Source organism: Lepidochelys olivacea (assembly GCF_965140295.1).
Source record: "Lepidochelys olivacea isolate rLepOli2 genome assembly, chromosome: 26".
Lineage (NCBI taxonomy): Eukaryota > Metazoa > Chordata > Testudines > Cheloniidae > Lepidochelys > Lepidochelys olivacea.
In genome coordinates this window covers 121,396-148,323 of record NC_140436.1, presented here as the reverse complement: position 1 = coordinate 148,323, position 26,928 = coordinate 121,396, and the positions used below count along the sequence as shown (strand labels likewise).

Genomic DNA, 26,928 nt, shown 5'->3' with positions numbered 1-26,928 from the left:
AAAAAGAAAAGGAGTACTTGTGGCACCTTAGAGACCAACCAATTTATTTGAGCATGAGCTTTCGTGAGCTACAGCATGCATCCGGTGAAGTGAGCTGTAGCTCACGAAAGCTCATGCTCAAATAAATTGGTTAGTCTCTAAGGTGCCACAAGTCCTCCTTTTCTTTTTGCGAAGACAGACTAACACGGCTGCTCCTCTGAAACCTGTCACGATGAAGCTTGAGTGCTGCTGGAGCTAGTCATGAAGTACAGATGCAGCAGCACCTCCCTAGTTTTGCTAATCAAACCCCTCCGAGTTTACGAACTCAAACTAAGTGCTGCAGTGAAGATCAGCCCTTTATCTCATGTGGAATTTCTCTCAGCCTGACAGCCATATCACAGTCATAGTCAAATAGGTCTAGAAGGGCTCTCATGGTATAGGTTTACTTAATCCCAGAGGCAGGATTAAGTAAACCTATACCATCCCAGACAGGTGTTGGTCTAACCTGTTCTTAAACCTCCAAGGAGGGGGATTCCAAAACCTCTTTGCTAACCTGTTCTAGTGCTTAACTATCCTTATAGTAAGAGTTTTTTCCTAATATCTAACCTACATCTCCCTTGCTACAAACAAGCCAATTCCTACTTGTCTTACCCCTTTGTGGACAGGGAGAACAATCAATTGCCATCTTTACAGCAATTTTTTTACAAATTTGATAAACCCAGATCTTTCAACCTTTCTTCACAGGTCATGTTTATTAAAACTCTTAGCATTTTTGTTGGCTCTCCTCTGGACTCTAATTTCACATCTTTCTTAACATGTGATGCACAGTACTCCAGCTGTGGCCTCCTCAGTGCTGATTAGAATGGTACAGTTACTTCCTGTGCCTTACATATTGCTCTCCTGTTAATACATCCCAGAATGACATTTGCCTTTTTTTGCAATGTAAATCAGTCTGTTTTCATTGACAAACTTTATATTAATAATGACTTTGGAGGTAATAAAGCTGAATTCAGAAGACCAATATAGTTTAATATTCCTAGGGATAAGCCTAGGTTTGCCAGAAAGTCAGTATAGTAGTAGGAATTATACTGTCATACAAAAAAACAAAACTGACAAATACAGGAAAGTTTAAATATCTGCATAGTATAAAAATAATATTTCAAAGTGCTGCAGGAGATAAGTGTCGTTAGAAGATTGTTCTGAGCAAGTGGATGGACTCACAGCATGTTTGTGCCTATGAGTGAAACTGACATCAGGCAAAGTGCTCACTTATTCTAGGAATCCCACTGCATGGAACTAGGGTGGTGGTAGAACATCCTCTAATCCCATGCTTTTCAGTGTGTGCTCATCTTCAGGTGTTTCACCTGAGATCACAAAACTTGGATTCTCTCTTTGCATTGCAAGCTATGATCCCCTTTCACTCTGTCTACCCCTCTCTAGATTTTCAAGGGCACCTTGGAGAGGTGGGGCTAGCACTAAATAGTGTCTATATTTTTATTTTACGAAAATACGGAGGTGGGAATGGATTTGAGCAGCAGCCCATACCCTCTGAGGTGGGGGTGGAAATGGGACATAGTCCAAGCTCTACAGTGCATTTACAGTCATGTTTCTGTGTACACACTTTGGAGTATAGTGCAAGTGTCATAACCTTACCCTCTAAAAGAGAGAGAAGATGGCTTCCAGAGTTTAGACTTGTGCCTTTTTGCCTTCTATGCACTCCCACTACTGCTGTGGGCTGCAGAGACTCCTTTGTTAGTACTTGGGGGTTTTCTGGGGAGGGGGGGTAGAACTTACTTTTCATTGTGCCTATATGACCTGGTACAAAATTTAAAAAAAAAAAACCCCACTGCTAATAATCTCTAAAGAGGAGAGAGAAAGTACCTAAAAAGTGTATGCCCCTCCCTCCACTCTGCTGTGCACCTGCACCCTACAGGTGAGTGATCATAGGGCATTTGTGCAAACAGCAGCACCTGTCAGCATCCTTAGTACCTCCTGTATGGGAGGGGTGGGGGCATGACTGCAAGGCCTTGAGTGATTCATTTTCCTCCTTCAGGGTTTCATTTTGTCCCGAATCCAGTCAAGGTAACGAGTCACATTTGTATAGATGCCTGGTGTGTCTTTCCGTCCACAGCCTATTCCCCAGCTGATGATCCCAATCAGATGCATACGATTATCCTTCATACAGACCAGAGGCCCTCCAGAGTCACCCTACAAGGAGAAACCAGGTTAGTAAGAAGTTCATTCACTTTCTTTACTTGCTGACTGGACGCTAAGCCTTCCAATATTAGATTCCCTGTAGATACTTCCTCTGCACTGCCCAGCTTACGTGCCATGCTTCAAGTAGAGTTGGTGAGAGCCCCTCTGAAAAATTAGGATCCGTGTTTACTAGGATAGCATCCTACACCCCTTCTGCTATACCAAGGAAAAAGTGAGATCCTAAAATACTTCCCAGCATCATCCCTGTAAAAATCAGTCTGAAACTCGCATCAGGAATCTTTAAAGTACAATAATCCTAGAAGAATCTTGATCAGGTTTCCCCCTCCCACCCCCCCAACTGTGTAAAGTGGTCACTGTATAATGCTGTGGTATGTAGAGAACATGCTCATAAGGGAATTATGGATGCTGATATGTGGGGCTTTGTTTTAGGAACTTTAACTATTTCTGCCCCCCAGTTCTGATGCTTCTGGAGCATGCTCTCCCCTTTGCCTGTTAGTCCCATTTCTGTGGGGCAGTGCCCTATCCGATCACAGACCCCCCCTGATGAGCACTTCATGTTCTGTTTCTGTAAAGGAAAGTTACAGGAAACCCTGCACCAGGTGGGGTTTCCTGCCCAGCTATTGGTAACATTTCCTGCAGTTTGGGTTTTCAATACCCTTTGTCCTAGGTTTATTTTGGTTAAATGTGACCTCTCTTCCTGGCTGCTGTGAAGCTTACAGCATCACAAGGGACAGTCTTGCTCCAGAGCCCACCATATGCGGATGCATTTGCTCTGCTTTATTGGAGCATAGTGCTTTGTTAGCAACTATTTTCTGGAGGAAACCAGAGGGAACAGGTAGAGACAGGGGTAGGTTTACCTTGCAGGCATCATCCAGTTGCCTGGTGTCCCCTGCACACAGCATGTTCTCAGTGATTGTCTTGTTCAGGTGCTGTGATGTGCAGCGACTAGGTGGAAACAGTCTGACATGACCTTCCTTCAACCGCTCCGAGTAGAAAGGAGAAACTGCAAGAGAAATGGATGTATTTGATTGGGGGGTGTGTGCAGAAGTTCCTTGTAAATGGATAGGGAAAAGGGATGGAAAGGGGACTTGGGAGGTACTGACAGTGAAATGGGGGAGAGGGCAGCAGCTGGTTTCAGGCTGGAAGGAGAGTCCTGGGGGGTTCACATATCTGCTCCCAGTCCCATTCCAGTCCCTACAGATCCTACTCCCTGACTCAATGGCAGCTGCTCCAGTCCCTGTGGGTCCTGCTGTCACCACCCCACACACACTAGTTTATGCAGGGGCAGAGCCCACACAGTTTCCATTGCTGGAGCACTACGCCATCCCTCCCTAGTTCTGCTGCCCCCAGATACCTCTGGGGTTTTGCAAGTCTTCTTCCTGCTCCCCATTCCAGAACTATCATCAGGGAGAGCAAAGTTTCTAAAGTAGGTACAGAAAAATCTCAACTCTTATCTACTTGAGTCACTTAAAATCCATCGGTTTTGTTTTGGTGCTGGGAAACTGCTTTGGACCTAGCTGGGACAGGATATGGCTTCTCTCAGCTGACTGTAGTGTCCTAAATTGCATCCACTAAAAGCCTTCCATTTCAGCTAAAGCTTTTGTTTGGTAAAATGGTTTGTTAATTGTGTAAAGTTAGGGAGGGGTGGGGGTGAGGGAGAATATTGTGAGCTCTCTGAAAGGGGTTATGGCTTTAAGGGATTAGACTTGCTCTAATGGGAACCAGATGTCCTATCTGTATACACACAGACTCGATCATAAGTAACTAGATAGGAATGCATTATGGCTCTACTGAACTCAGAAGGGACAAAACTTGTGTTTTGAGAGGTTAATATCTTGGTCATTTCAAGCTGCATTGGCCTGAAACTTGGCAGAATAGTTTTTATCTGTCAAACGATTTTTCAGAAACATAAAACTTGATTTCAAATGAGGTTTCACCAAAGGATGCTTTTTAAGGATTCTTCCTTTCACACTTTGTCACTTAACCCTCTGTTTGTCCTAAAAGTACACTGATATACACTTGGAGGCATAACTACAGCAGCACAGAGAGGCCCCAGTCAGAATCTGGGCTCTACTATGCTGGATCCTGCACAAACAGTCGGCCCTTACTTTGAAGGGCATGCAATTTACTGAGAGAAAAGATGCAAGATTAGGGATAACAGGCACTAGGAAGGAGCCAGGGGATAGGGGAATATGATGGCCAAAAGAAGACTTATTTCCGCCAGACAGCTATTTGCATATCTAGATGGATAAACACTTTTTTTAAAAAGCCAACTAGAAATAATCTAGCTGTGGTTTAGTTGGCTTCTAAACATCTGTTCTTATTGCTGTTTCTCTTGTTCCTAAGCATCATACAGATCGTGTGCTTTACTAGAATATAGTGGCATGATCTGCAACTGTGCAATAACACTTGACAGGAGAATTATTTCCAGGAGAATGAGTGAGAGAGAATCTTTCTACATATAAATTAAGAGGAGGAAATACGGAGTTAAGGCTGCAGTGTTCCACTTAGCTCATTTGCTGTGCTTGAGTCTTGCACCTCCCAAGATACTTTCCCACTGTCTGTAGGTTTCATACAAGAGATGGAGCTCAGTAGGGTGCTACAGGTATAACTCAGGGCAGAATTTGGCCTGAGGTGTACAGTCACTGTAATACTAAATACAGTAGTAGTGATTCCAGGGACAACTTGGTTATTTTAAATATGAAGGTGAGGGACAGGAGCCCTGTGGAAGAATTCCTTACATAGGGTACATCATCTCCTTACATTCCTCATGCTTGCCGTAGCCAGAGATCTCACATTCCGTCCAGTCAGGCAGCCGAAGTCCTGGCTCTGGGAGGCAGACAGTGCGGACAGTGTCCATTTCATTAGCACACTCTTCTGATCCAGACTTCAGCTGTAACAGAACTGAAAAGAAAATGTGTAAGAACAGGCTTGGGCTGGTGGTGCAGTTTCTGAATGTGTGGCTAGGGGAGTTCTTACCGATATCATTGTCATAAGTTTCTGGGTCAAATTTGCTATGCAGGATGTATTTCTCCACTTGGAATTGCTGCTCATTCTCCTCAGGGATCATTCGATAGGTCCTACCCAGTACAATCTTTAGCTGGTTGACACTAAACCTGGACAACGAAAGAGCTTTGAGCGTCTCCCAGCTTCAACTCCAGAGACCCATCCTTTGAAGGTGTCAGCTGCCCAGCCGGGGCTCAACTTTTTCTCATGTAGAATTGTTACTCCTTACATAACCAGTCAGTCTGGATTTATATTCAGGGGTGTCCTCATCTTCCTCATAGCACTGACTATTGCATACAGTGGAAAATCTCATCTGCTCTCCCCTTCTCTCCCCACACCCCGCCATGTCTCAGGCTGCCCCAGGTTCTATTCTTATTGCCCTGTATAACAGATTAATTCTTAGTCTCCTGGAGGTATCTTATGTCCCACAGCTTGTTTGCCTCCCAAGCTCCTTTCTTGATACTGGCCATGTTCATCTTGACCATCTCTTTACTATAGGACTTTTGATAACTCCAGATGCTTCCTTTGTATTCTCTCTCTCACTCAGAGAAAAAAAAACAATCAGATAATCCTTTCTTAAACTCAGTAACTAGAGTAGCATGCAGGGTTCCAGGTGGGCCTCGATGGAGCCATGTGCAATGGGATGGGGTCTCCATGACTGTGTAGTAAGTTTCCTGTATAAAGCAGTCACTGCAACAATGGCTCCCATTCCCCAGATTTGAGCCTAGCTTAACAGATGCAGGGTTAACTCTGAGAATGAGATTGACAGGAAGTTGCAGAGTTTAAACCCCACTATTCCTACACTATAGTTCTTAAGTACAGTAGGCCTAGCCCAAGACCACAGCCTTGCCTTCCTTCACTGTGCTACCGCTGCAGGAGAGTGCCTTCCTAGCTGCAGCAGTGAGAGAGGTGATATGAGGGGACCTTTGTATCTAGTTAAGCTGTCCTGCATCCCCAAGGGTGGTGGTGGTGAGGATCTTATTCTACAGCTGGGAAAGTAATGTAGGGAGCAAGAGGTTCTGAAGGGCACAGTTACTCGGACTCCCTCTGCATGCAGCAGCTCCCACCCTGGCTCAGTGTCTACCATGGAAGGGTAGTCAGGGCACTGGGATCTTTTTCTCTCAGTACTCCCACTGCTGCAATCGGGAGACCCAATATCTAGTCCCTATGCTAGAGGCGCTAACTGGATTCTTCTCTCACCTCTCCTGGAAACAATGGGCAGCTGACAGGACCCAGCAGGAGTTGATCAGGATTCCTCCACACAGGAAATGCTCCCCAGTCACTCGACGATACCTGGCAAAAATGGCAGCCTGCCATGGGTGGGAGGTGATGTCTGCATAGAGGCCGCCTTTAATTCGGAATTGGGCCACTTTGTGCTGCCGTAGGCCACACGTGGCTGTGGATGACAAACACAGAAATCAGAATAAGGGCCACAGCACAAAGCCTCTCTCATGGGGTAAAAAGCCTCCATGTGCTTAGCATCTGCTGAAGCAGCACTGAACACAATGCTGTTGATGACCTGATTTCTCTTACCCCCTGGAAACCTGCCACACGGGCAGGAAAGAAAGCAAGGAAGCCCTGCACGTGCACCCCCGTTCTCCTGCCTTCCTTGCAAGTCTGGAAGAGACACCTGTGTGGGAGCCACAGACTCCCCTGTTGCTCTGCCACAGCGGCAATCCAGCCCTTACCTTACTGAAAGGGGCTTGAGTGTGACAATGGCAAGAAGCAGAGCAGTGGGGACTGAAAGGAAGAGAAAAGTCAGAGGAGAGCGAGTGTGGGGATGTTCCTTACAGCAGACAGGCACGTCGCAGTATTCCCACTTTGGCTGGCCTGCCTCCAGCACGTGGCACCATGGCCTGGAGTCATTGTCAGGGTTTCTGGAATACAGAAAAGGGGAAGCTGTTTCAGCCGCTCACACTCCCATTGGACCTGTAGAGAGCCTGGTGGGGGAGGGGACAATGGAGAAAAGCATTGTTTTCCAAAAACTGTATGTATCCTTCGAGTGTAACTTAGGGACAAGGCCACCTTGTGAGCTTTCACTGGAGGATACCAGATCTGTGCCTAGTAGTATCTGCAGAAAACTGCATGCATGGAGTGACATCACAAAGATAATCACTCTGTGGCCAGGCAGCATGTTCCCTGGAGTACTGTGTATCCCCTATGTCCTTATTCATGTGACAAGTCAGAGCTGCACCTTAGGGAGAATGGGGCAAGGGAGGTACCTTGTAAAAATTGTGAATTAACTCCCTGCCTACCGGCAGAAATTGTGGCTCCCAAGACCCAGCTGGTGGGCATTGAACCTCCAAGCTGTGTAGAATTTGTTGGCAATGGTTTTGGAGTCCCATCTCAGACAGGTGGCACCAGAGCTGGTAGTGCTGTGGCTGCCCCGGTACTCTGTGCCCTTCCCAGAAAAGCAGTCGTCCTCTCCTGCAACAAAAAATCTGCAGATTAACTGATTAGTACCAGCTGCTAACTGTTCCCAGCATCACCTCCTCAGCTGTTTATATAGTGCATCAACTGTTGCCTCCTCTTCCAAGAAGATCTCCTCTCACTAATAATCCCCACTACATCAGTAAGACTCTTTCTTTTCAGCCAGAAAAGTTAGAAGCTTAAATGTAGTTTAAAGTGCTCAATTCTGCAGCCTATGGAAATGTCTGCGGGCCCAGGGACCCCTTAAAAATCTAGTCTCCACAGCAGGTATCCCCTCTGGCCCTGCACATACCTTTTAAGCAAGCAGGTGTGCTGCAGTATTCCCAGGTATACTGCCCCCCTTTGTAGACATGGCACCAGGGTTTGGAGTCCTCATCTGGGTTCCTGAGAGAGATGGTAACATTGTGTATATAACTCCATACCAATGCACAGTCCAGCCCTGGCAGTCTAGCTGAGTAACTTGAGGAATGTTGATTGTTAAATGGAAGGCAGGAGGAGTGGAGTGTTGTTTGTAGCCTACACGTGTGCAATGCTGATGCAGAGAGCACTAGAGATTGGGTTATTTAAAGAAGGTTTGGAGAGGCAGGTGGTGGCTAGGTAGATTGGCTCAGGAAGGGGGTTTCAGGTACAGAGGCAAGGATGGAAGAAAGGAACAAAGGAGGTGATTAGATATGCAGCTTGAAGCAGAGTGAAATCCCCTGTGGGAGAGCCAGAATGTAGGGCCTAGGAAGGAAGTAGCTTCCTGGCCCTTTCAACATACGATCCCCGCTTCTTTGTGGTACTGTTAAAGGGAAACCCTGTCACGGGCAACCTCAGCAGATCAGGTATGACCTTCCTTAGTTTCCCCTTAATCTGCTCATGCAAAGAATGACTGTCTCTTTCTTTCAGTACCAAATTTAAACCCTTTTATCCACATGAGGTGCCACAGATCTCTTATGCTAAACAGTTCCTCCCAAAACAAAACAAGGTTACAGCAGCTCTTCAGTCCCATGCCAAGGTCACCATTCCCAGGTCACCCATCTGAGAACCATTAGCCACTCTGTCCCAGTTCATTCTGAGCCTGCTTCAGGGCCCCACTCTCCAGGCCACCACCCTGAGAGTTCCAAGACCCACTTCTCTCCCATAAGTGTTCTCCAGTAGCCCCATGTCAGGTCCACCCCTGAGAGGGCCTCCCCACAGTGTTATACTCCCTCATCACCAGTGCCTCTCACCTGCAGTAGTTGTGATTGCCAAGTCCCAGTTGAGCAGCATCTGCTCTCCGCCCATTGTACTTTTTCTGAGCCAACGTGCTGATATTCCAGTTTAAGCACTCACTCCCACTCTCAGTCACGCTCCACGTCCCCCTGTATGTTGCTCCCAGGTCTTTGTAACATGGGACTTCGGTATCTAAACAACAGGGAAGCAAAATGGTAGCTTCAAACTGGTCCCACATGGACTCTGCTTCCCTCCCCTGAGCTTCTGAGAGCTGTTCCCTTGTGGAGGGACCCTAGCTACCACAGTCACTAGCCCAGCATAAATGCCTCAACAGGCCAGTCCAGACCCCATGTCTAGCAGAGGGTCTTCATCCCCGAGGCTAGAAAGTATATATCTATGGTCAGGCCACCAGCACAGATATCCTTCCCCCAGATGCATAAGATCCCCTGTAGTATTAGCTCTGAAATAAATAGAGACAGCATAGCTCAGGGCCTGTTACATTGCAGCAACCTCTGGGTAGCTCTTCCCACAGCTCTGGGTAGCCAAACCCTTCCCCATTCCCCGAGCCATATGTAGCTCTACTCACTGCACATGCACTCACCTATCTCACAGTTCTTCCCAGAGAAGCCTTGACTGCACTGACAGATGAAGTGCAGAGGGGAGTATAATGCCTGCTTGCACTGACCCCCATTGTAACATTTCTTGTGAGCACATCCTGTCAAGCAAACAAGCCAGGAAACCTCATTAGATTTCACATCCGCAGGCAGCCATGAATATCTCCCCATCTGAGAAACTGGTATGGCCCCAAAAGTAAATGAATACTTTGCTTTAGCTTTCAGTAAGGATGATAATATGGAACATGTGAATAAATGTAGTACAGCTGATGGAAATGAGGGTCTAGAAATGGAAATTACCACATCTTAGGTGGAAGGAAAACTTAGATTTTAATGGGCTCAAATTGGGAAGACCAGGTAATTTCCATCCCAGAATATGGAAAGAACTGGCACATGAGACTGATAGTCAGGTAGCAAGGATTTTGACTAAATCTTTCTCTTTGGGGATAATACCATATGATGGAGAATACTTAACATCATACCTGTATTTAAGAAAGGGGGTGGGGGGGGCGTGATTGGGTAATTACAGACCTGTTAGTCTGACTTCAGTAGTATGCAAGGCTTTAGAACAAATTGTGAAGGAAAGAATAATTAAATTCATGGATGTAATGGTAAAGGGGATGTAATGCAACATGGGTTTACCAAAGGTAGGTTGTGCCAGACTAACCTGATTTCCTTCTTTGAGAAAATAACTGATTTTTTAAAATAAGGGAAGTGCAGTAAATTTAATATACTTGGACTTCAGTAAATCATTTGACATGGTACCACATGGGAAACTATTAGTTAAATCAGGGAAGATGGGGATCAGTACAAGCATTTTAAGATGGATAAGGAACTGGCTAAAGGGGAGAACGCAGTGGGTTGTGCTGAAAGGTGAATTATCGGACTGGAGGGAGTTCCTAGTGGAGTTCCTCAGGGATTGCTCTTGAGACTAATCTTATTCAATATTTTTATTAATGACCTTGGCACAAAACTTGGGCATGTGCTAATGAAATTTGCTGATCATACAGAGTTGGGAGACATCATGAGGAGGATCAGATTATTATATAGGAAGATCTGGATGATCTAGAAGACTGGAGTGACAGAAATGGGATGAAATTCAACCGTACAAAGTACAAGGGTCTAATAAGAATTTCTACTACAAGTTGGGAGCTCATCAGTTGGAGGTGACAGATGAGGAGTGAGACCTGGGTGTGGAGGTCCCTCACAGCACAGGATGACTGATCTACCAGTGTGATGCAGCTGTGAAAAAGGTAAATTCAATCCTAGGATGTATCAGACAAGTCATTTCCAGTAATGATAGAGAAGAACTAATGCCATTGTACAAGGTATCTTTGTAAGACCTCATTTGGAATACTGTGTACAGTGCTGGTCACCCATGTTCAAGAAATATGAATTCAAACTGGAACCAATGCAGAGAAGAGTTACTAGGATGATCAGGGGAACGGAGGGCCTGTCTTATGAGAGGAGACTTAGAAGGACTTGGCTTGCTTAGTCTAGCAAAAAGAAGGCTGAGAGGGGCTCTGATTACTCTGTATAAAAACATCAAAAAGGGGGTAATTACCAGGGAGGATGAAGAGCTATTTAAACTAAAGGACAATGTGGGCACACAAACAAATGGATATAAACTGGCTGTGAACAAATCTGGGCTGGAAATTAGACTGTTCCCAATAGGAGTTATCGGGGCAAACAACTTAGTTTTAACTGAGAGTTGGACAAATTTATGAGTGTGATGGTATGATGGGGTTGCTTGAGATGTAAGGGAAATGCACAGCAGTCCTAGGGCTTATTTCCAGTTTGTCTTATGTTCCTAAAAGCTCATGCTTCTGGGTTTCAGCTGGCAACTGGCAGAGGTCAGGAAGCAATTCCTCCTGCTCCCCCCCCCCTTTTTTTAAATCCCCTTCCTCTGAAGCATCAGGCCTAGCCCCAGCTAGAAAAGGGACATTGGGCAGAGTGATTCAGGGCTCTGAGGTGGCATCTCTGTATCTGGTGCTTCACTGGCTGGTTCCTGCCAGGGCATCACTGACCCCATATGTGAGGCTGGGAAGGAATTTTCCCCCAAGTCAGTTTGGCAGAAAGCTTGGGTTTTTTCACTTTCTTCTGTGGGCTCGGGTCACTTGCCCGGATTATTTGGGTATATCTTACTTAATCATTTCTCTGCCACTGCAGGGGCCTGCGACATTGGTGCACCTTTATCCCTCCTATCCTCTCATAATAGTGTATTCTCATGTGGGCTGTATAATTTTTGTTCTAACTGTGGGTGCTGGGTGGTGTTGCTAGTCTGTGATAAACAGGAGGTCAGACTAGATGATCTGTTGATCCTTTTTGGCCATAAACTATGATTTGTGACCTCTCCTCTCAGCCTCCTTACTGCCCATTTCTCTCTGGCATGTTGCCAGATATGCGCCTTGTTTCCTGCCTCTGGTCCAGCTTGTACACACCTCCACCCCTTTCCTTCATCTTCCCCACTCACCCTGGCACATGCTTTGGCTCTGATCTCTGTTTACCTCTCTGGCCCAGCCTGCACTTTTATTCCTGCCTCAATGAGTAGGCACATCCTAGTGCATCCATGTAAACCCCAGATTCTCTGTGCACAATCATCATTCCCTCAAGAGCAGAGTCCCCCTTTCTGTCTAACAGGGCTGAATGCTGGAAATGCAGATGCTCCCCTTTCCCTTCCCAGCTCCTGCTCCATACTCACTTCTGACAGGCACGCTGTGGCAACGACTCCAACCATTGTCACACACACAATATTCTACTCTGCCTCCTGCAAGTCGTAGCCAGGTCTCCCTCTGCTGATAAATCTGTCGGGATGAACGGTCAGTGCAAGTGGCTGCAATTGGAGACAGGAAACCCTCCTTAGGAAAAGGCAAATGGGGTTGTCTGACCATAGAGGCTGTGCTCCGTTCCCCTCCCCGGACAGCAGAATGCTCTCCTCTGTTAACAGAGCTCTCTTCCCTTCCCAGGCCAGAGCTGCTGTGTCCCTCTCCCTGCTGTGCTGTTGGATGTAGAATTCTGTGCTCCACCAGTGTGTGTGTGTAGGAGAGGGGAAGATCTTCTGTGTCTTTTGAACTGTATAAGATATTACAGCATGCTGGGTATGGTCTCCATATCTTTCATGGCCAAATCTTTGTCAGTACAGCCTATGAGAATGGGCATAGTTGGAGCATGAGCCTGGCCCTGTTTTCACTTCCTCAGCACCAGCCTGCTTTGCCCTGCACATCTGCTTAGCCCAAGTTAGAATGGGTTTCCTCTCCCCTCCTTACCTTTAGATCTGGCTCCCCGTTTGAGGCGCACAAGGAGCTCCTGCAAGCAGAGAAAGAGGAAGCCTGAGTGGCTGCTGTCTTAGAGATTCAATTACCAAGTGCTCCCAAAATCTGGAGAGCTTTGAGACACACTCCTCCCACTCTCCGCAGTATGGCATTTCTGGTATTGTGGGGAGTGCCTTAGACACATGTATAATAGTCCAGAATAGCAGGGACCAAGCACAAATTGGCTCATGTTCCTGGGGTTGTGCATTAAGGATCCTTCCAGTTGCACACAATTTACATGTGCTAGCCATTATGTACTATTTCTGTGCAAATGCCATAGATGAGAATTTAGGCAACTGCCCTTCCCCAGGCCCAGAGGTAGAGGGAAAAGCATGCATTGCCATTAAGGTATGTGGAATAGAAATACTCCCACAAAGAGACTCTCTTTAATCTGGTCCCAAGTAACACAAAGCAGCACTAATGACTGAAGAGCGGAGTGGCTTGCTAATGAGGAAAGATTAAGAACTAAGAAAGTTAGAATTCTTCTGGGTCTGCAGTTTTGAGGCCACCCAATATCTGAGGCTAAGGGATATGGTAACCCTCTGCATAAATTCAAATGGTCAAGTGTAATTGAGGATGATAGGATGGTGTAAGTAAGACTGATGTGGGGAAATCAAGCAAAGGTTGAACATGATGGAGCAAGGGTGGCCAACCTGTGGCTCTGGAGCCACATATGGCTCTTCAGAAGTTAATATGTGGCTCCTTGTCTAGGCACTGACGCCGGGGCTGGAACTCCAGGCACCAACTTTCCAATGTGCCAGAGGACGCTCACTGCTTAACGACTGGCTCTGCCACAGGCCCTGCCCCCACTCCACCCCTTCCCGCCCCCTCCCCTGAGCCTGCCGTGCCCTTTCTCCTCCCCCTCCCTCCCAGAGCCTCCTGTACACCACGAAACAGCTGATCGGGAGGTGGGAGAGGGAGGCGCTGATCAGCAGGGCTGCCGGTGGGTGGGTAGCGCTGGGAGCTGGGGGGAAACTGATGGGGGGGTGCTGCTGATGTATTACTGTAGCTCTTTGGCAATGTACATCAGTAAATTCTGGCTCCTTCTCAGGCTAGGATGGCCACCCCTAAGATGGAGCCTTTGCTGACAGTCACCCAAAGAGCGTGACAGAAGGCGCATTGCTTGGTACAATTAAAAACTGCCCTGAGTAATTCACTGCAGGGAACAATTGCACCTGGGCCTAGAGCTGAACTTTGGTACCTTCTTACAGCTTTTCCTCTTTCTGACTTGTATAACTGTGTAACTCTGCCCCGTCTCCTGACCAGCAGAGACCAGTGGAGGCTCCGGCAAGAAGAGATGAGAGTGCTGCCAGACCAGGGTTAGGGCACCAAGGGGTGCCAGGACCCTCCAGGGATCTCCCAGAGTGGCACTGGCATGTTGACCTCTTACCTGGCACTGCAGAGTGGTGATTGCTGCCATCAGCAGGTACAGACACAGGAGTTTCCCTTCCATCCTCTGTGTTTTCCAGGGTTTCCTTCAAATCTCAGAATCTAAAAAAAACAAACAAAAAAGGTGAGCAGTGAGCCTCCAGTGTGAGCAGAGGTTGATATTGTCAAAGCAAACAAGAGCTTTTATCCATACAGCTCCCACGGATTTTTCAGCGGGAAGGAGGCTTGCAGGGAGTGGCTAAATCCCTGAGTTGGCTTTGCATTTGCAAATCTCAATTTCAGAGTCTAGGAGCCTTGGTGTAACTTGGAAGGGTCCTGACAGTCTGGACCACCTCCCACTGTTTAAAGTGGCAGGGAGAGGAAGGGAGGGGTTGCCAGGGGTTGCAGACCTGGGAGGGGGGAAAAGAGTGAAAAAAAAAATTGAGCTGTGTCATGGAAGGCTGCACTTTACTGAGTTACCAAAGTTGCTGCTCCCAGGGTACGACAGACCCCTAATTTTTTCAGGCCACTTTAAGCACTGCCACCTCCCAGAGGTAAATGGCAGAAGCCAAGTTCCTAGGCTCTGGCACTGAGCAGTGCCTGTCTGGCACTACTTGGGGGGGGTTAACGTTGGCAAGAGACAAGTCCAGGTCACGTCTCCACAGGCTGTGGGAATCCAGAGGTGCTGAGTGGCAGCAGAGAACTCGAGACTCTCATAGAAGAAATTGTGACTCCCAGATTTGTCTAATAAAACAGAATACAGTGTCTCAAGAGAAGCCAAAACGAGGTGTCTGAAAGAGTAGGAGTGTTTAGGTTGGGGTGTCAGCTCTCAGGGGCCCAAAAAAGGCTGACGGGCCATCTCGGTGTCAGACAGGGGTGTGGACAGCCCGAATGAATTTAAAGCAATAGATCTGTTTTTCAGTATTTTAACCTCCATGCCCTGTATGGTCTGGACTTTATTTCCACTATCATCCTGCCCCTCTTGCAGGCAGTTGAAAGTAGGTTAGTTGGCTGGGATGCTGGCTTGTGGTCTGGCACTCCATCTCACTTGTTCAAGCATGCATTTCTTTCCTTGACTCACTTCCCTGTAGTCACAACAGCCTCTCATTCCCTTTAATCTACCTCAGCAGCTGTCACTTCAGACAAAGCTCTGTTCCAGCCCTTATGAGAAATCTTTACATCTTCTGTCCCCACAACAGTAACCTTGGGAAACAATCTATTCCTGCACAGTTCATTAGCTCATCTGATATGATTGAGAGGAAGAATAGACTTAGACCTCTGCCTGCATCCGTCTTCCAATTAATACATTACTTTCCTTCTCTCTTTCCCTTGTCCTCTTTCTTACCTGGCTGGCAGAATTCCTTTCTGGTAGTGAATTTCCTTGGAGCTGCCCTGATCACTACTGATTACAGTGGGAAAATTCAGGCTCTGAGGAGTTCAGTAGTCTTGTGTGTTCCCTGCCCCTTTACTGAGCAGCATTTTCAGCCTCCTTCGGTGACAGACTTAATGGCAGCAACATGAGCTCTGATCTCTATAGCTCAACTCTGCCGTGGCGGCATCTCTGCCATTTCATTCTCTCCAGTATCCCCTCCCCCAGTCTGTTCACAAACAAAGGCAAGAGACAGGTAATTTTCTTCACGATAGCAGTAGAGAATTACTTCATGGTTTGGGGAAGTTGCTGGAGGGAGGAGAGAGCCCCATTGAGAACCTTGCAGAAAGCTTTTATCATACAACTTCAGTCCTGGCAGATTAAAGCATTTTATATGTAAAATTCTCTAGTCCAAACTGATAACATCCATTACTGCTCCTGTATGGACCCAGGCACAGTTCTTATCCTCGCACAAGTAGAACACCCTGGAATAAGGGGTGTAGGCAGTGAGGGGCTCTTTGAGGGGGTCTGTTCCCCACAGGGGCAGTGCAGCTTTGCTCTGGTCTCATAGCACTACTTTTATCTTCCTTTTTCTTCAGGGGCTTCCTTTTTCTTCAGTTATCTTAGAGACCTCATAGCAAGAATAAAAGATTAGGGAGACGAGGGTATACTAGCGATCTCCTGCAAATCCTGACCTTGAGAGCATGAGTTTAACAACTACAGGGGAAATTCATCTTCTTTTTCAGAAATGTTACCGAATTCAAGAACTTGTAATAAACCTGACTGTCTAACCAGGAGTCACACTGGGATAATAAAGACAGGTTTCAGAGTAGCAGCTGTGTTAGTCTGCATCCACAAAAAGAAAAGGAGTACTTGTGGCACCTTAGAGACTAACAAGTTTATTTGAGCATAAGGGATGAGGTGGACGAGGCTTTCTTCCGGCAATTCACGGAAGTTACTAGATCGCAGGCCCTGGTTCTCATGGGAGACTTCAATAACTCTGATATCTGCTGGGAGAGTAATACAGCAGTGCACAGACAATCCAAGAAGTTTTTGGAAAGGGTAGGGGACAAATTTCCTGGTGCAAGTGCTGGAGGAACCAACTAGGGGCAGAGCTGCTCTTGACCTGCTGCTCACAAATCGGGAAGAATTAGTAGGGGAAGCTAAAGTGGATGGGAACCTGGGAGGCAGTGACCATGAGATGGTCGAGTTCAGGATCCTGACACAGGGAAGAAAGGAGAGCAGCAGAATACGGACCCTGGACTTCAGAAAAGCAGACTTTGACTCCCTCAGGGAACTGATGGGCAGGATCCCCTGGGACAATAACGTGAAGGGGAAAGGAGTCCAGGAGAGCTGGCTGTATTTTCAAGAATCCTTATTGAGGTTACAGGAACAAACCATCCCAATGTGTAGAAAGAATAGTAAATATGGCAGGCGACCAGCTTGGCTTAACAGTGAAATCCTTGCTGATCTTAAACACAAAAAAGAAGCTTACAAGAAGTGGAAGATTGGACAAATGACCAGGGAAGAGTATAAAAATATTGCTCGGGCATGCAGGAGTGAAATCAGGAAGGCCAAATCACACCTGGAGTTGCAGCTAGCAAGAGATGTTAAGAGTAACAAGAAGGGTTTCTTCAGGTATGTTAGCAACAAGAAGAAAGTCGAGGAAAGTGTGGGCCCCTTACTGAATGAGGGTGGCAACCTAGTGACAGGGAATGTGGAAAAAGCTAATGTACTCAATGCTTTTTTTGCCTCTGTCTTCACGAACAAGGTCAGCTCCCAGACTACTGTACTGGGCAGCACAGCGTGGAGAGGAGGTAATCAGCCCTCTGTGGAGAAAGAAGCGGTTCAGGACTATTTAGAAAAGTTGGATAAGCACAAGTCCATGGGGCCGGATGCGCTGCATCCGAGAGTGCTAAAGGAGTGGGCGGATGTGATTGCAGAGCCATTGGTCATTATCTTTGAAAACTCATGGCGATCCGGGGAAGTCCCAGATGACTGGAAAAAGGCTAATGTAGTGCCCATCTTTAAAAAAGGGAAGGAGGAGGATCCTGGGAACTACAGGCCAGTCAGCCTCACCTCAGTCCTTGGAAAAATCATGGAGCAGGTCCTCAAGGAATCAGTTCTGAAGCACTTACATGAGAGGAAAGTGATCAGGAACAGTCAGCATGGATTCACCAAGGGCAAGTCATGCCTGACTAATTTAATTGCCTTCTATGACGAGATAACTGGCTCTGTGGATGAGGGGAAAGCGGTGGACGTGTTGTTCCTTGACTTTAGCAAAGCTTTTGACATGATCTCCCACAGTATTCTTGCCAGCAAGTTAAAGAAGTATGGGCTGGATGAATGGACTGTAAGGTGGATAGAAAGCTGGCTAGATTGTCGGGCTCAACGGGTAGTGATCAATGGCTCCATGTCTAGTTGGCAGCTGGTATCAAGTGGAGTGCCCCAAGGGTCGGTCCTGGGGCCGGTTTTGTTCAATATCTTCATAAATGATCTGTAGGGTGGTGTGGATTGCACCCTCAGCAGGTTTGCAGATGACACTAAACTGGGAGGAGAGGTAGATACGCTGGAGGGTAGGGATAGGATACAGAGGGCCCTAGAGAAATTAGAGGATTGGGCCAAAAGAAATCTGATGAGGTTCAACAAGGACAAGTGCAGAGTCCTGCACTTAGGATGGAAGAATCCCGTGCACCGCTACAGACTAGGGACCGAATGACTCAGCAGCAGTTCTGCAGAAAAGGACCTAGGGGTGACAGTGGACGAGAAGCTGGATATGAGTCAACAGTGTGCCCCTGTTGCCGAGAAGGCCAATGGCATTTTGGGATGTATACATAGGGGCATTGCCTGCCAGCAGATTGAGAGACGTGATCGTTCCCCTCTATTCGACATTGGTGAGGCCTCATCTGGAGTACGGTGTCCAGTTTTGGGCCCCATGCTACAAAAAAGATGTGGAAAAATTGGAAAGAGTCCAGCGGAGGTCAACAAAAATGATTAGGGGACTGGAACACATGAGGAGAGGCCGAGGGAACTGGGATTGTTTAGTCTGTGGAAGAGAAGAATGAGGGGGGATTTGATAGCTGCTTTCAACTACCTGAAAGGGGGTTCCAAAGAGGATGGATCTAGACTGTTCTCAGTGATAGCTGATGGCAGAACAAGGAGTAATGGTCTCAAGTTGCAGTGTGGGAGGTTTAGGTTGGATATTAGGAAAAACTTTTTCACTAGGAGGGTGGTGAAACACTGGAATGCGTTACCTAGGGAGGTGGTGGAATCTCCTTCCTTAGATATTTTTAAGGTCAGGCTTGACAAAGCCCTGACTGGGATGATTTAGTTGGGGATTGGTCCTGCTTTGAGCAGGGGGTTGGACTAGATGACCTCCTGAGGTCCCTTCCAATCTTGATATTCTATGATTCTAAGCATTCGTGAGCTACAGCTCATTGTAGCTCACAAAAGCTTACGCTGAAATAAATTTGTTAGTCTCTAAGGTGCCACAAGTATTCCTTTTCTTTTTGGGTTAATAAAGGGGCTCTATACTAATGTTAAAGGCATGTGGTACAGCAGAGATTAGTTTGAGTTTGTGTATGGGGGTGGGGGGGTGAGAAAACCTGGATTTGTGCTGGAAATGGCCCACCTTGATTATCATGCACATTGTAGGGAGAGTGGTCACTTTGGATGAGCTATTACCAGCAGGATAGTGAGTTTGTGTGTGGGGGGGTGGAGGGTGAGAACACCTGGATTTGTGCAGGAAATGGCCCAACTGGATGATCACTTTAGATAAGCTATTACCAGCAGGACAGTGGGGTGGGAGGAGGTATTGTTTCATGTTCTCTGTGTGTATATAAAGTCTGCTGCAGTTTCCACGGTATGCATCCGATGAAGTGAGCTGTAGCTCACGAAAGCTCATGCTCAAATAAATTGGTTAGTCTCTAAGGTGCCACAAGTACTCCTTTTCTTTTTGCGAATACAGACTAACACTGCTGTTACTCTGAAAGCAGAGATTAGGTTACTGAGGAAGGTAGATTAGAATTAGTAGTATTAAGTTCATAGGGACTCCACTCTGGGAGCAAAATAGCACTAAAGGGCACTCCAACACTTTGTTTTTCCACATTTATGAGCCACAGATGTTAAGGTCCTTCTGATCCTGCATAACACAGGCCAACGAATTTCACCAAGTGTTTCCTGGATCAAGCCTATAATTAAGTAGCGAATATGTGGTTCCATGTATCATATTTGCCTGGTTAGATGGTAAATTCCTAGGTACAGGGACATTCAGTAAAGTGCCATAGACTTGCACGTCTCCCTTCAAGTAAGTCATTTTCACCTATAATCATACTGGGGACATTTTTTTTTCCAATTGAACAAGGTAGGATACACTGCCAGAGTGGGGAGACTTCTCATGAAATTGCTAGTGACGGCCGTCTGTACCCAACATGAGAGATTTCAGAACCAGTGTTACTGGTGCTGCAGTCAGAAACTAGTGATATTTTTTTTTTGTCCAACTGTCATGTAAATAGACTCACTACATTGTGGCAAGAGCATCATAAAAGTAAGGGATGTTGCTTCTGTCTTCCTCCAAGGGTGTACTGACTGCTCTAGATAGCAGGAAATAGGAGGAGCAGCAAGAGGATTTTGTTTCCATATCTTCTATCAGTTTCTAAATTATAGGATTATTCTGCAGTCACACATATTTCTGCTATATCATTCATCTGCTCTCACCTTTTCTCATTTCTCTGTCTCCTCTGTTTGTCTACATCAGGCTTCCTTGAGAGAGCAGAAAGTTGGCTCACGTATTTGAAAGAACCGATATTTCATAAATCTGGAGTTCAGGCTCTGCTATTTAAATAAAGCCAGTAAGGGCAACTGGATAATGGCTGGCTGAATGCAAAGATGACAGATTAGTCAGTCATCAGGTCAGGAACAAAAGCAGAGAGAGAGAAAATGAAAATAAGTCTTGTTTTAGGAAATGGGGTTTGATTGATGGAAAAGCAAAAGACCCAAGTGAACTATTCCAGGCCCTGAATCAGAGGGAGCAGTGGTAACAGCAGAGTGTAGGCTACCATGTCTCATGATAGGTCTGAAAAAAGTGGAGGATTCAAGAGGGCATGTGAGAGCGTTACAGGTACTTAAAAAAAATCTCCAGATGTCAGACCTGGAGAAAAAGTTTTGAGGATGCACGGATATTTCCACATTTCAGTGGTAAAGTCCTGGATGTTCACAGAATCTCCCAGGAAAGACTTTCAGGGCCCTGGCTTTACAAAATTCCTTGTACAACGGGTTCCCTGCTATGTAGCAGGCTTTAAAAAAAAAAAAAAAAAAGTGCAGAAACGTTTTCCAAACAGGCAATGATTCTCAGGAATATGGACATTAATCTGACATAAGCCTCTAAAGTCCCCAGGAGTGCTGTAGCAAAGTAGCATCTCAATCTTTGTTACCCTAAAGTCACAAGACTGTTCATCAAATCTAGTGCCAATTTATTACGCAGAAGCCCTCAGGCTATTGTCTGAAATCAGGGCTATGCTATGACTTCTTTGAATTTTTGCAGATGCTGCCGTATAACCATAACTGGATGGTAATCAGCACCATAGGACCAATGTCACTCTTGCCAGCCAGAGGGAGGCTGCAATTCCTCTTCTTAAAGCTGCACGTGAGAATGGAGGTTCTTAAACCTCTTACTCATCTGAAAGGAAGAATTTCTGAACTAATACTCCAGCAAGTATCTGTCTGTGGAAGAGAGTGTCGGAGCCATTTCTTCTGAGGAAATTTAGGATTCCCTGGAAATAAGCCAGTTATGTCAAAGTCCAAATTTCCCGCAGTAGAACAAAGTATTGGAGCTAACCTGGGTAGTCACCTAGGAGGAGTTGGGCTGAGTGGAATCAGGTGGAACCGGAGCTTGTTCTGATAGGAGAAAGAAGGAATCAGATGTTTTTATATCCTGAAAGATTTTGTATTAAAATCTTGGAGACTGGTATGAGAGGAGAATCTTCCATTTAAAAAGCACCAGAGCTACTTAAAGTGTGAATTAAATATAAAACAAATTCTGTCCCAATTACACTTAGCTTGTTAGTCAGTTTTTAATGTACTCTAGTCTACTGTACACTCTAGCAGTGCTGACCTGCAGCCCATGTCCTTTAATTTTCTTTGTACCAAATAGTGCTTCCTGTATCTCATGGATGTCATCTGATTCCTTTGTTCCAATAACCCTTGCTATGCCTTCCAGGCCAGCGCCTCTCCAATGCACAGAAATGAGTGCATAGTCCCTTATCTGTAGCTGTAGGGCAGTTCTGATGTCCAGTGTGCTTGGAAGGCTGGTAACTGGTGTTTTGCCCAGTCTTATCCCTGGCCTCGGCTGTGCCTTACCCAATCAGAGTGTTCTGAATGATAAGCCCTATCTAGGAAAGCACATGGATTTCCGAAAATATGAGAATGTTTACGTGGATAGAAGCAGAGACCTTCTAGCAATAATCTTTTTTGCCCAGCTGCCTCTGGCCTAGTTATTCCTGTTGCTCTGACCCTTAACGCTTCTGCCCCTGTGACCAGCAAATAGATTCCAAGGCCAGAAGGGACCATTGTGATCATCTAGTCTCACCTCCTTGTATATAGCAGGCCATAGAACTCCTCCAAAATAATTCCTAGAGCAAATCTTTTAGAACAACATCCGCTTGTGATTTAAAAATTGCCAGTGATGGAGAATCCACCATATCCGTTGGTAAATTAATCCAGTGATAAGATAGAAAGGGCTGGATTTACTGTGCTGACACTTTCGTTCTGTATAAGATACATTAAAGGTAATCCAGGTCATACTATAATTGATGCTGTCACTTTAAAAGTACTTTCTGGCTGGATTCTTATGGAACTCTAAATGGATTAGAATCTGCTTGATTTGTGCAGCCCTGGGGCATTTATGTAAATGGGAAAATGTTTTGTTTTGAATGAACTCGTTTCTTGTCTGAAGTTAAGTAGAGAAACAAAGAGGAGGGAGGGGGAAATAGGATGGGGGGAGATGAAAGAGGATATTTGGCTACGATAGGGTGTTTTTACAATGTTTGGATTGAGGTTTTAAAGGAATATATTAAGTGGTGTGAAGCCCAGAGTGTGTGTGCAGTCCAGGATCAGGGATCTGCTGTGCTACAAACACCTAAGGAGACAGACCTTTTCCCAAAGCATTTATGGTCTGACTAGAGAAAACACCCCCAGGCTGTCTTGTGTAGAAATCGATTAGGAGTCAGTGCAGAGGTTAATGGCTGCACTTTTAGGGCATGTCTACACAGAATCTGGGAGCAAGTCTCCCAGCCTTGGTCCACGGACTTGTGGTAACGGGTTCCTGCTGGCATTCTAAAAATAGCTGTGTAAACAGTGTTTTGATGTGGCAGCTCAGGCTCTCAAGCTGCCCTCTTCTCCCCACTACCAGGCTTTGGATTCCAATCTCCAACCTGAACCGTAGTGTCTACATAGCTATTTTTAATGGGCTAGCATGAGTCTGTGGATCCAGACTGGGTCGCTCACTCCCTCCCAGATACAGTGTAGTGTAGACATGCCCTTAGTGCAACGCCATCCCAAGTGCAAACCTCTGCACAACACAAGTGAGCTGGGTAGCATGTAACTAGTCTATCTTCCTCATGATGCTTTGCCACCCCCAGAACCACATATCTGGATTCTGGTGCACCTGCCTGTTGGTGTCATGATAACCTTGTGCTAAACAAAGCTGGAGAGCAGTATGGAGTTAGTGCACCTAATGCACGTGTTGTGTTAGTAGCACATAACTCATTACCGATCTGGAATCAACACAGCAAAGGGATGCTGCATTCCGCAGACGCAGCGAACATCTCTGCAGATGCCTCAGAAACAAGAATACTTTGAACTTCACATGTTCCACGTTAAGCATCACAACTCTCCTCAGTAATAGGTAACTAACTGTTACTCCTAATTTAAAGGTGGGGAAAGTGAGACCCATGGAAGTGAAGAGACTCACCCAAGGTCACATTGACAGTCAGAGGCAGAATAGAGATTAAAAGTCAGGAGTCCTGACTCCCAGTTCCATGCTCTTCTCTTTAGAGCCCATTGCCTTGACTCTGAATTTGGAATCAGTAGCTGTTTGCCGTTTGTGCTGATACTTCTCTAAGCTGATCTCCGATCAGAGGGGCATAAAGTCTGGGCCTCACTGCCCCTCCTGTCTGCAGGGAGAAAGAGTCTTGGTGCCTTTCTCCCCTTTACTGCCTGCTGAGAAGAGTTGTAGTGCCCCAGTCCTCTACTGAGCATTGTGGTGCCCAGTTTCTTACTATTTCTTCCTGCCTGCCACCTCCATAGACAGGGCATTTATATTTATATTATATCCCTTCAGTGTCTTTGAAATACACCATTCCCTTGACACTTGTGAAGTCTGATTTCCCCTTTGGGAATTGTTCTGAAGATTTGCTATAGCGCTGGTTGTGTTTGGGAAGAGGAAGAAGCCTAGAGAGCCCACGGAGGCTCCTCTGTCATCCCTGCTTAGACTGGAATCCTGAAGAGAAATGTGCAGTCTGACCCCTACCTCAGCCCATCTCATGAGCAGGACAAATGATAATTTCACAGCTGGCACTCTGGGTCTTTTGATGCTATTGGAAGATCTGTTCTTTTTATTTACACTATTATTTTCTTTTCACTGTGCAGGGGGCTCCTACCCAAGTGCAGTTCAGTGCCAGAGGCTGTCAGTCCTTTAGCTGCTCCACTTTTACTGACTTGGGGTAGTAAGGCTTTCCTAAGAGAACTGGAAAGCACCATCTGTCCCCAACTTTATATTTCTCCCCAAAGGCTGAAAAGAAACAGCTAAGTTAAATTCCACATTCTAAAGTGCCGTACATCATGCTAATTAATTAAGAAGTAATAATTAATATCAGAAGTGTGACCTTATTTATCCCTGCTCTACTCTTATTGCAACACTAAGCCATGGGGAAAGGGAAGGACTCTGCACAGACAGGTGCAGAATAACACATACCTTCACTTCTCTTTTGTATGCTGCTGATGGTTTCCTTTCAGTGTAGCCTGGATGCTTTGAATATGTCTGAGCTCTGATCTCTCTAAACAGCTCCAGTGTCCTCCTTAAAATGCCAGTCAAGGGGGTGGAGACTTTATGGGCGGCGGGGGGGGGGACTTTTTCACCCAGCGGAAAAGATACACAGTGGTAGGCTGCAGTGATGAGGTCAGGATGGGCTGGGTTAGTTTTTTGCAAAGATGAGGGGGAGGAGAAGTGCCTGATGAAGTCAGCAGAACACAGCCTGGCTCTCATCCAATCAGCATTATTCATGGTCCTAATCAGAAAGCAGTTAAGTGACTCCACAGCGTCTTTTTGGTATCATTGCCTTTTGAATCCTTTTGAGAGCCAGGAACAGATCAGATAAGTGCCACTTACAAAGAGAACCTTCATCCTGGTTCCAGGAATGGGGGGCAGAGAACCACCCACACAATGCCCCAAGAGATGCAAAATACTCAAATATTCATTATTTCCTTGGGCCATCAGCTTAAATGGTGCTGTGCAAACTATAAAGAAAGACCATGTCCCTCTTCCAGGGAGCTTCCCACGCTAAACAGGCAGATGATGCAGTTCAGGCACATAATGCACTAGGAGTCAGTCTCTGAATGGTACCTATTCACATCACTAGAAAAAGAGACCCCAATCTGTGAGTGGAACAAACCTGTCCTGCAGCCATAGAGAGTACAGAGCAACGTATGGGGGAGAGGACATGGCAGGAAAGGGTGTGAGAGATAACTGGAGGAAGCAGGAGAGTAGACGAGGGCCTCAAAAAAATCCGAGTCCAAACACAGCCAGATACTGGACATGTTGAATCTAGGTTTGAATTTTGCAGTCTGAGGCCCTGTGCTGAGATAAAGCTCTCCTAGCACCTGACAGAAGAACCTCCATGCACCCAGTCTACCTCTCCACTAGTGGATGCTACACTCTCTCAAATGGCCACTTTTCTCTAAAGGTTAGGCCTTTGCTCTCTGGGGCAGGGACTGTGTCTTACATGTTTGTGCAGGGTCACCCACATTGATGAAAAAAAGAAAAGGAGTACTTGTGGCACATTGATGATGCTCTTTAAATAGAGGCTACCTGATTTTAACAGCAGCGGAGGTTTGAGTTCTTCTTGCCCAGTTCCCTGGTTAACTACTAGGATCTTTATACACCCTGTATCTTTTAGCAGAGATTCTTTAGCTTTTCTCGTTGCTCTCAGGAGATTCTTGCTGCCTCATCTGAGATCCTGGATATTTCTCAGCCTTTTAGTGTAGCCCCATATGACTGTCTGTGACCAGGTCAGTGGGAGACAATCTTAGGGGAATCATTGACACTCAGAGATTAAATTAGGGCTCTTGGGAAAATAGACATTGGGTGGGAGGCTCAAGGCTAGAGAGTGTTTAGGGGGGAATTGGGAATAGCAATTTATGGACCAACAAGTTAAATTGTTTTTCATTATTTGAGTCCATCTAAGACTATGACTCTGATCCTTAGAGCCAACAACCTAAAACCAGTAATAACCAATTAAAACCCTTCAGAAATTCCCATAGAAACAAAGCTGTTTTATACCATTGGAGGAGGGATTAGGTGGAAGGACCAAATGTGACCTCAAACCTTTCTGTCCTTAACTTCCGATTCCCTGAGGCAGATCGGATTGGGTTCAGATCATAAAGATGGAGCATTTGGCTGAAATATCTGGAAGCAGCATGGACTACAGGCTCCTTTCCAGGAAAAGGCCACAATAGGCAACGCTGCTAAAAAGGAAGGAATTAACACTTGGTTGGTTTGCTGTCAGTGATGGGTGTGGAGGGGAAAGACTGGAGAGTTTGTAATGCTTTATGAAAACCCCATGGACTTTTTAGAGCAGGAATGGTTGCCCTGCCAAGGCACAGATGAGTTCAGTTCTAGAGAAGCAGTCGGAGAAATTAGCTCTCTTATGAGGAATTTTATACAATTTAAGGCCAAAAGGGACAATTGGGTCATCTAGTCTCATCTCCTGCATCAGTAAATACTAATGACTTGAGTATATAAGACAAGGGTACTACATATGGGGGGTTATGGAGCCAGAGAAGCTGAGGGAGAGGGGCTTGTCTCAGAGCGATTTGACATATAGCTCTATAGGTACTACTGTGTGTAAGCATGAAGGGCAAAGGACAAGGTGGCAGCCTTAGAGCTGGACACTATGGCATTATCATTGCACACAGGTTTACTCTGATGAGATAATTGTTGCAATAATAGATATGCAGGAATTATGAAGAAGCTGATTCAATAGGAATCAGATTCCTGCTCTCAACTTCACACTGAAAGTACAGTCTGATAGCATGTCCAGGGAAACCAGTGTGTGAAAGGCTTTCACTTTCAGGAAATAGCTTAGGGGTTCTCAAACTTGTGTACTGGTGACCCCTTTCACACAGCAAACCTCTGAGTGCGACCCCCCCCTTATAAATTAAAAAC

At 46.0% G+C, this 26,928-nt stretch overlaps 1 protein-coding gene and 1 long non-coding RNA gene across 2 annotated transcripts; one reads left to right on the top strand and one right to left on the bottom strand.

The window, feature by feature from the left end:
• Positions 1 to 982: 982 nt before the first annotated feature.
• On the bottom strand, positions 983 to 24,597 carry PLAT (plasminogen activator, tissue type). The gene is made up of 14 exons (XM_084615347.1): positions 24,460 to 24,597; positions 14,142 to 14,242; positions 12,707 to 12,746; positions 12,142 to 12,273; positions 9,428 to 9,541; positions 8,844 to 9,018; positions 7,925 to 8,016; positions 7,458 to 7,629; positions 6,994 to 7,079; positions 6,403 to 6,598; positions 5,176 to 5,312; positions 4,960 to 5,100; positions 3,054 to 3,199; positions 983 to 2,187 (listed from the first exon to the last, which is right to left on the bottom strand). The coding sequence occupies exons 2-14, from the start codon at positions 14,202 to 14,204 to the stop codon at positions 2,029 to 2,031; spliced, it is 1,653 nt and encodes a 550-aa protein (XP_084471473.1). The 5' UTR covers positions 14,205 to 14,242; positions 24,460 to 24,597; the 3' UTR covers positions 983 to 2,028.
• On the top strand, positions 2,131 to 14,143 carry LOC311513480. Its single transcript, XR_014709739.1, has 3 exons — positions 2,131 to 2,204; positions 10,451 to 10,693; positions 14,018 to 14,143. It is a non-coding gene; the product is annotated as an uncharacterized lncRNA (long non-coding RNA).
• Positions 24,598 to 26,928: the final 2,331 nt, after the last annotated feature.

Bases quoted from the DNA above. Each gene is read 5' to 3' on its own strand.
- PLAT (XM_084615347.1), bottom strand. From the start codon at position 14,204: ATGGAAGGGAAACTCCTGTGTCTGTACCTGCTGATGGCAGCAATCACC. The intron at 12,274-12,706 runs GTAAGGAGGGGA...CTCCAATTGCAG, and splicing joins ACGGGGAGCCAGATCTAAAG to CCACTTGCACTGACCGTTCA. The intron at 6,599-6,993 runs GTAAGGAACATC...TGTCATCCACAG, and splicing joins CTGCGACGTGCCTGTCTGCT to CCACGTGTGGCCTACGGCAG.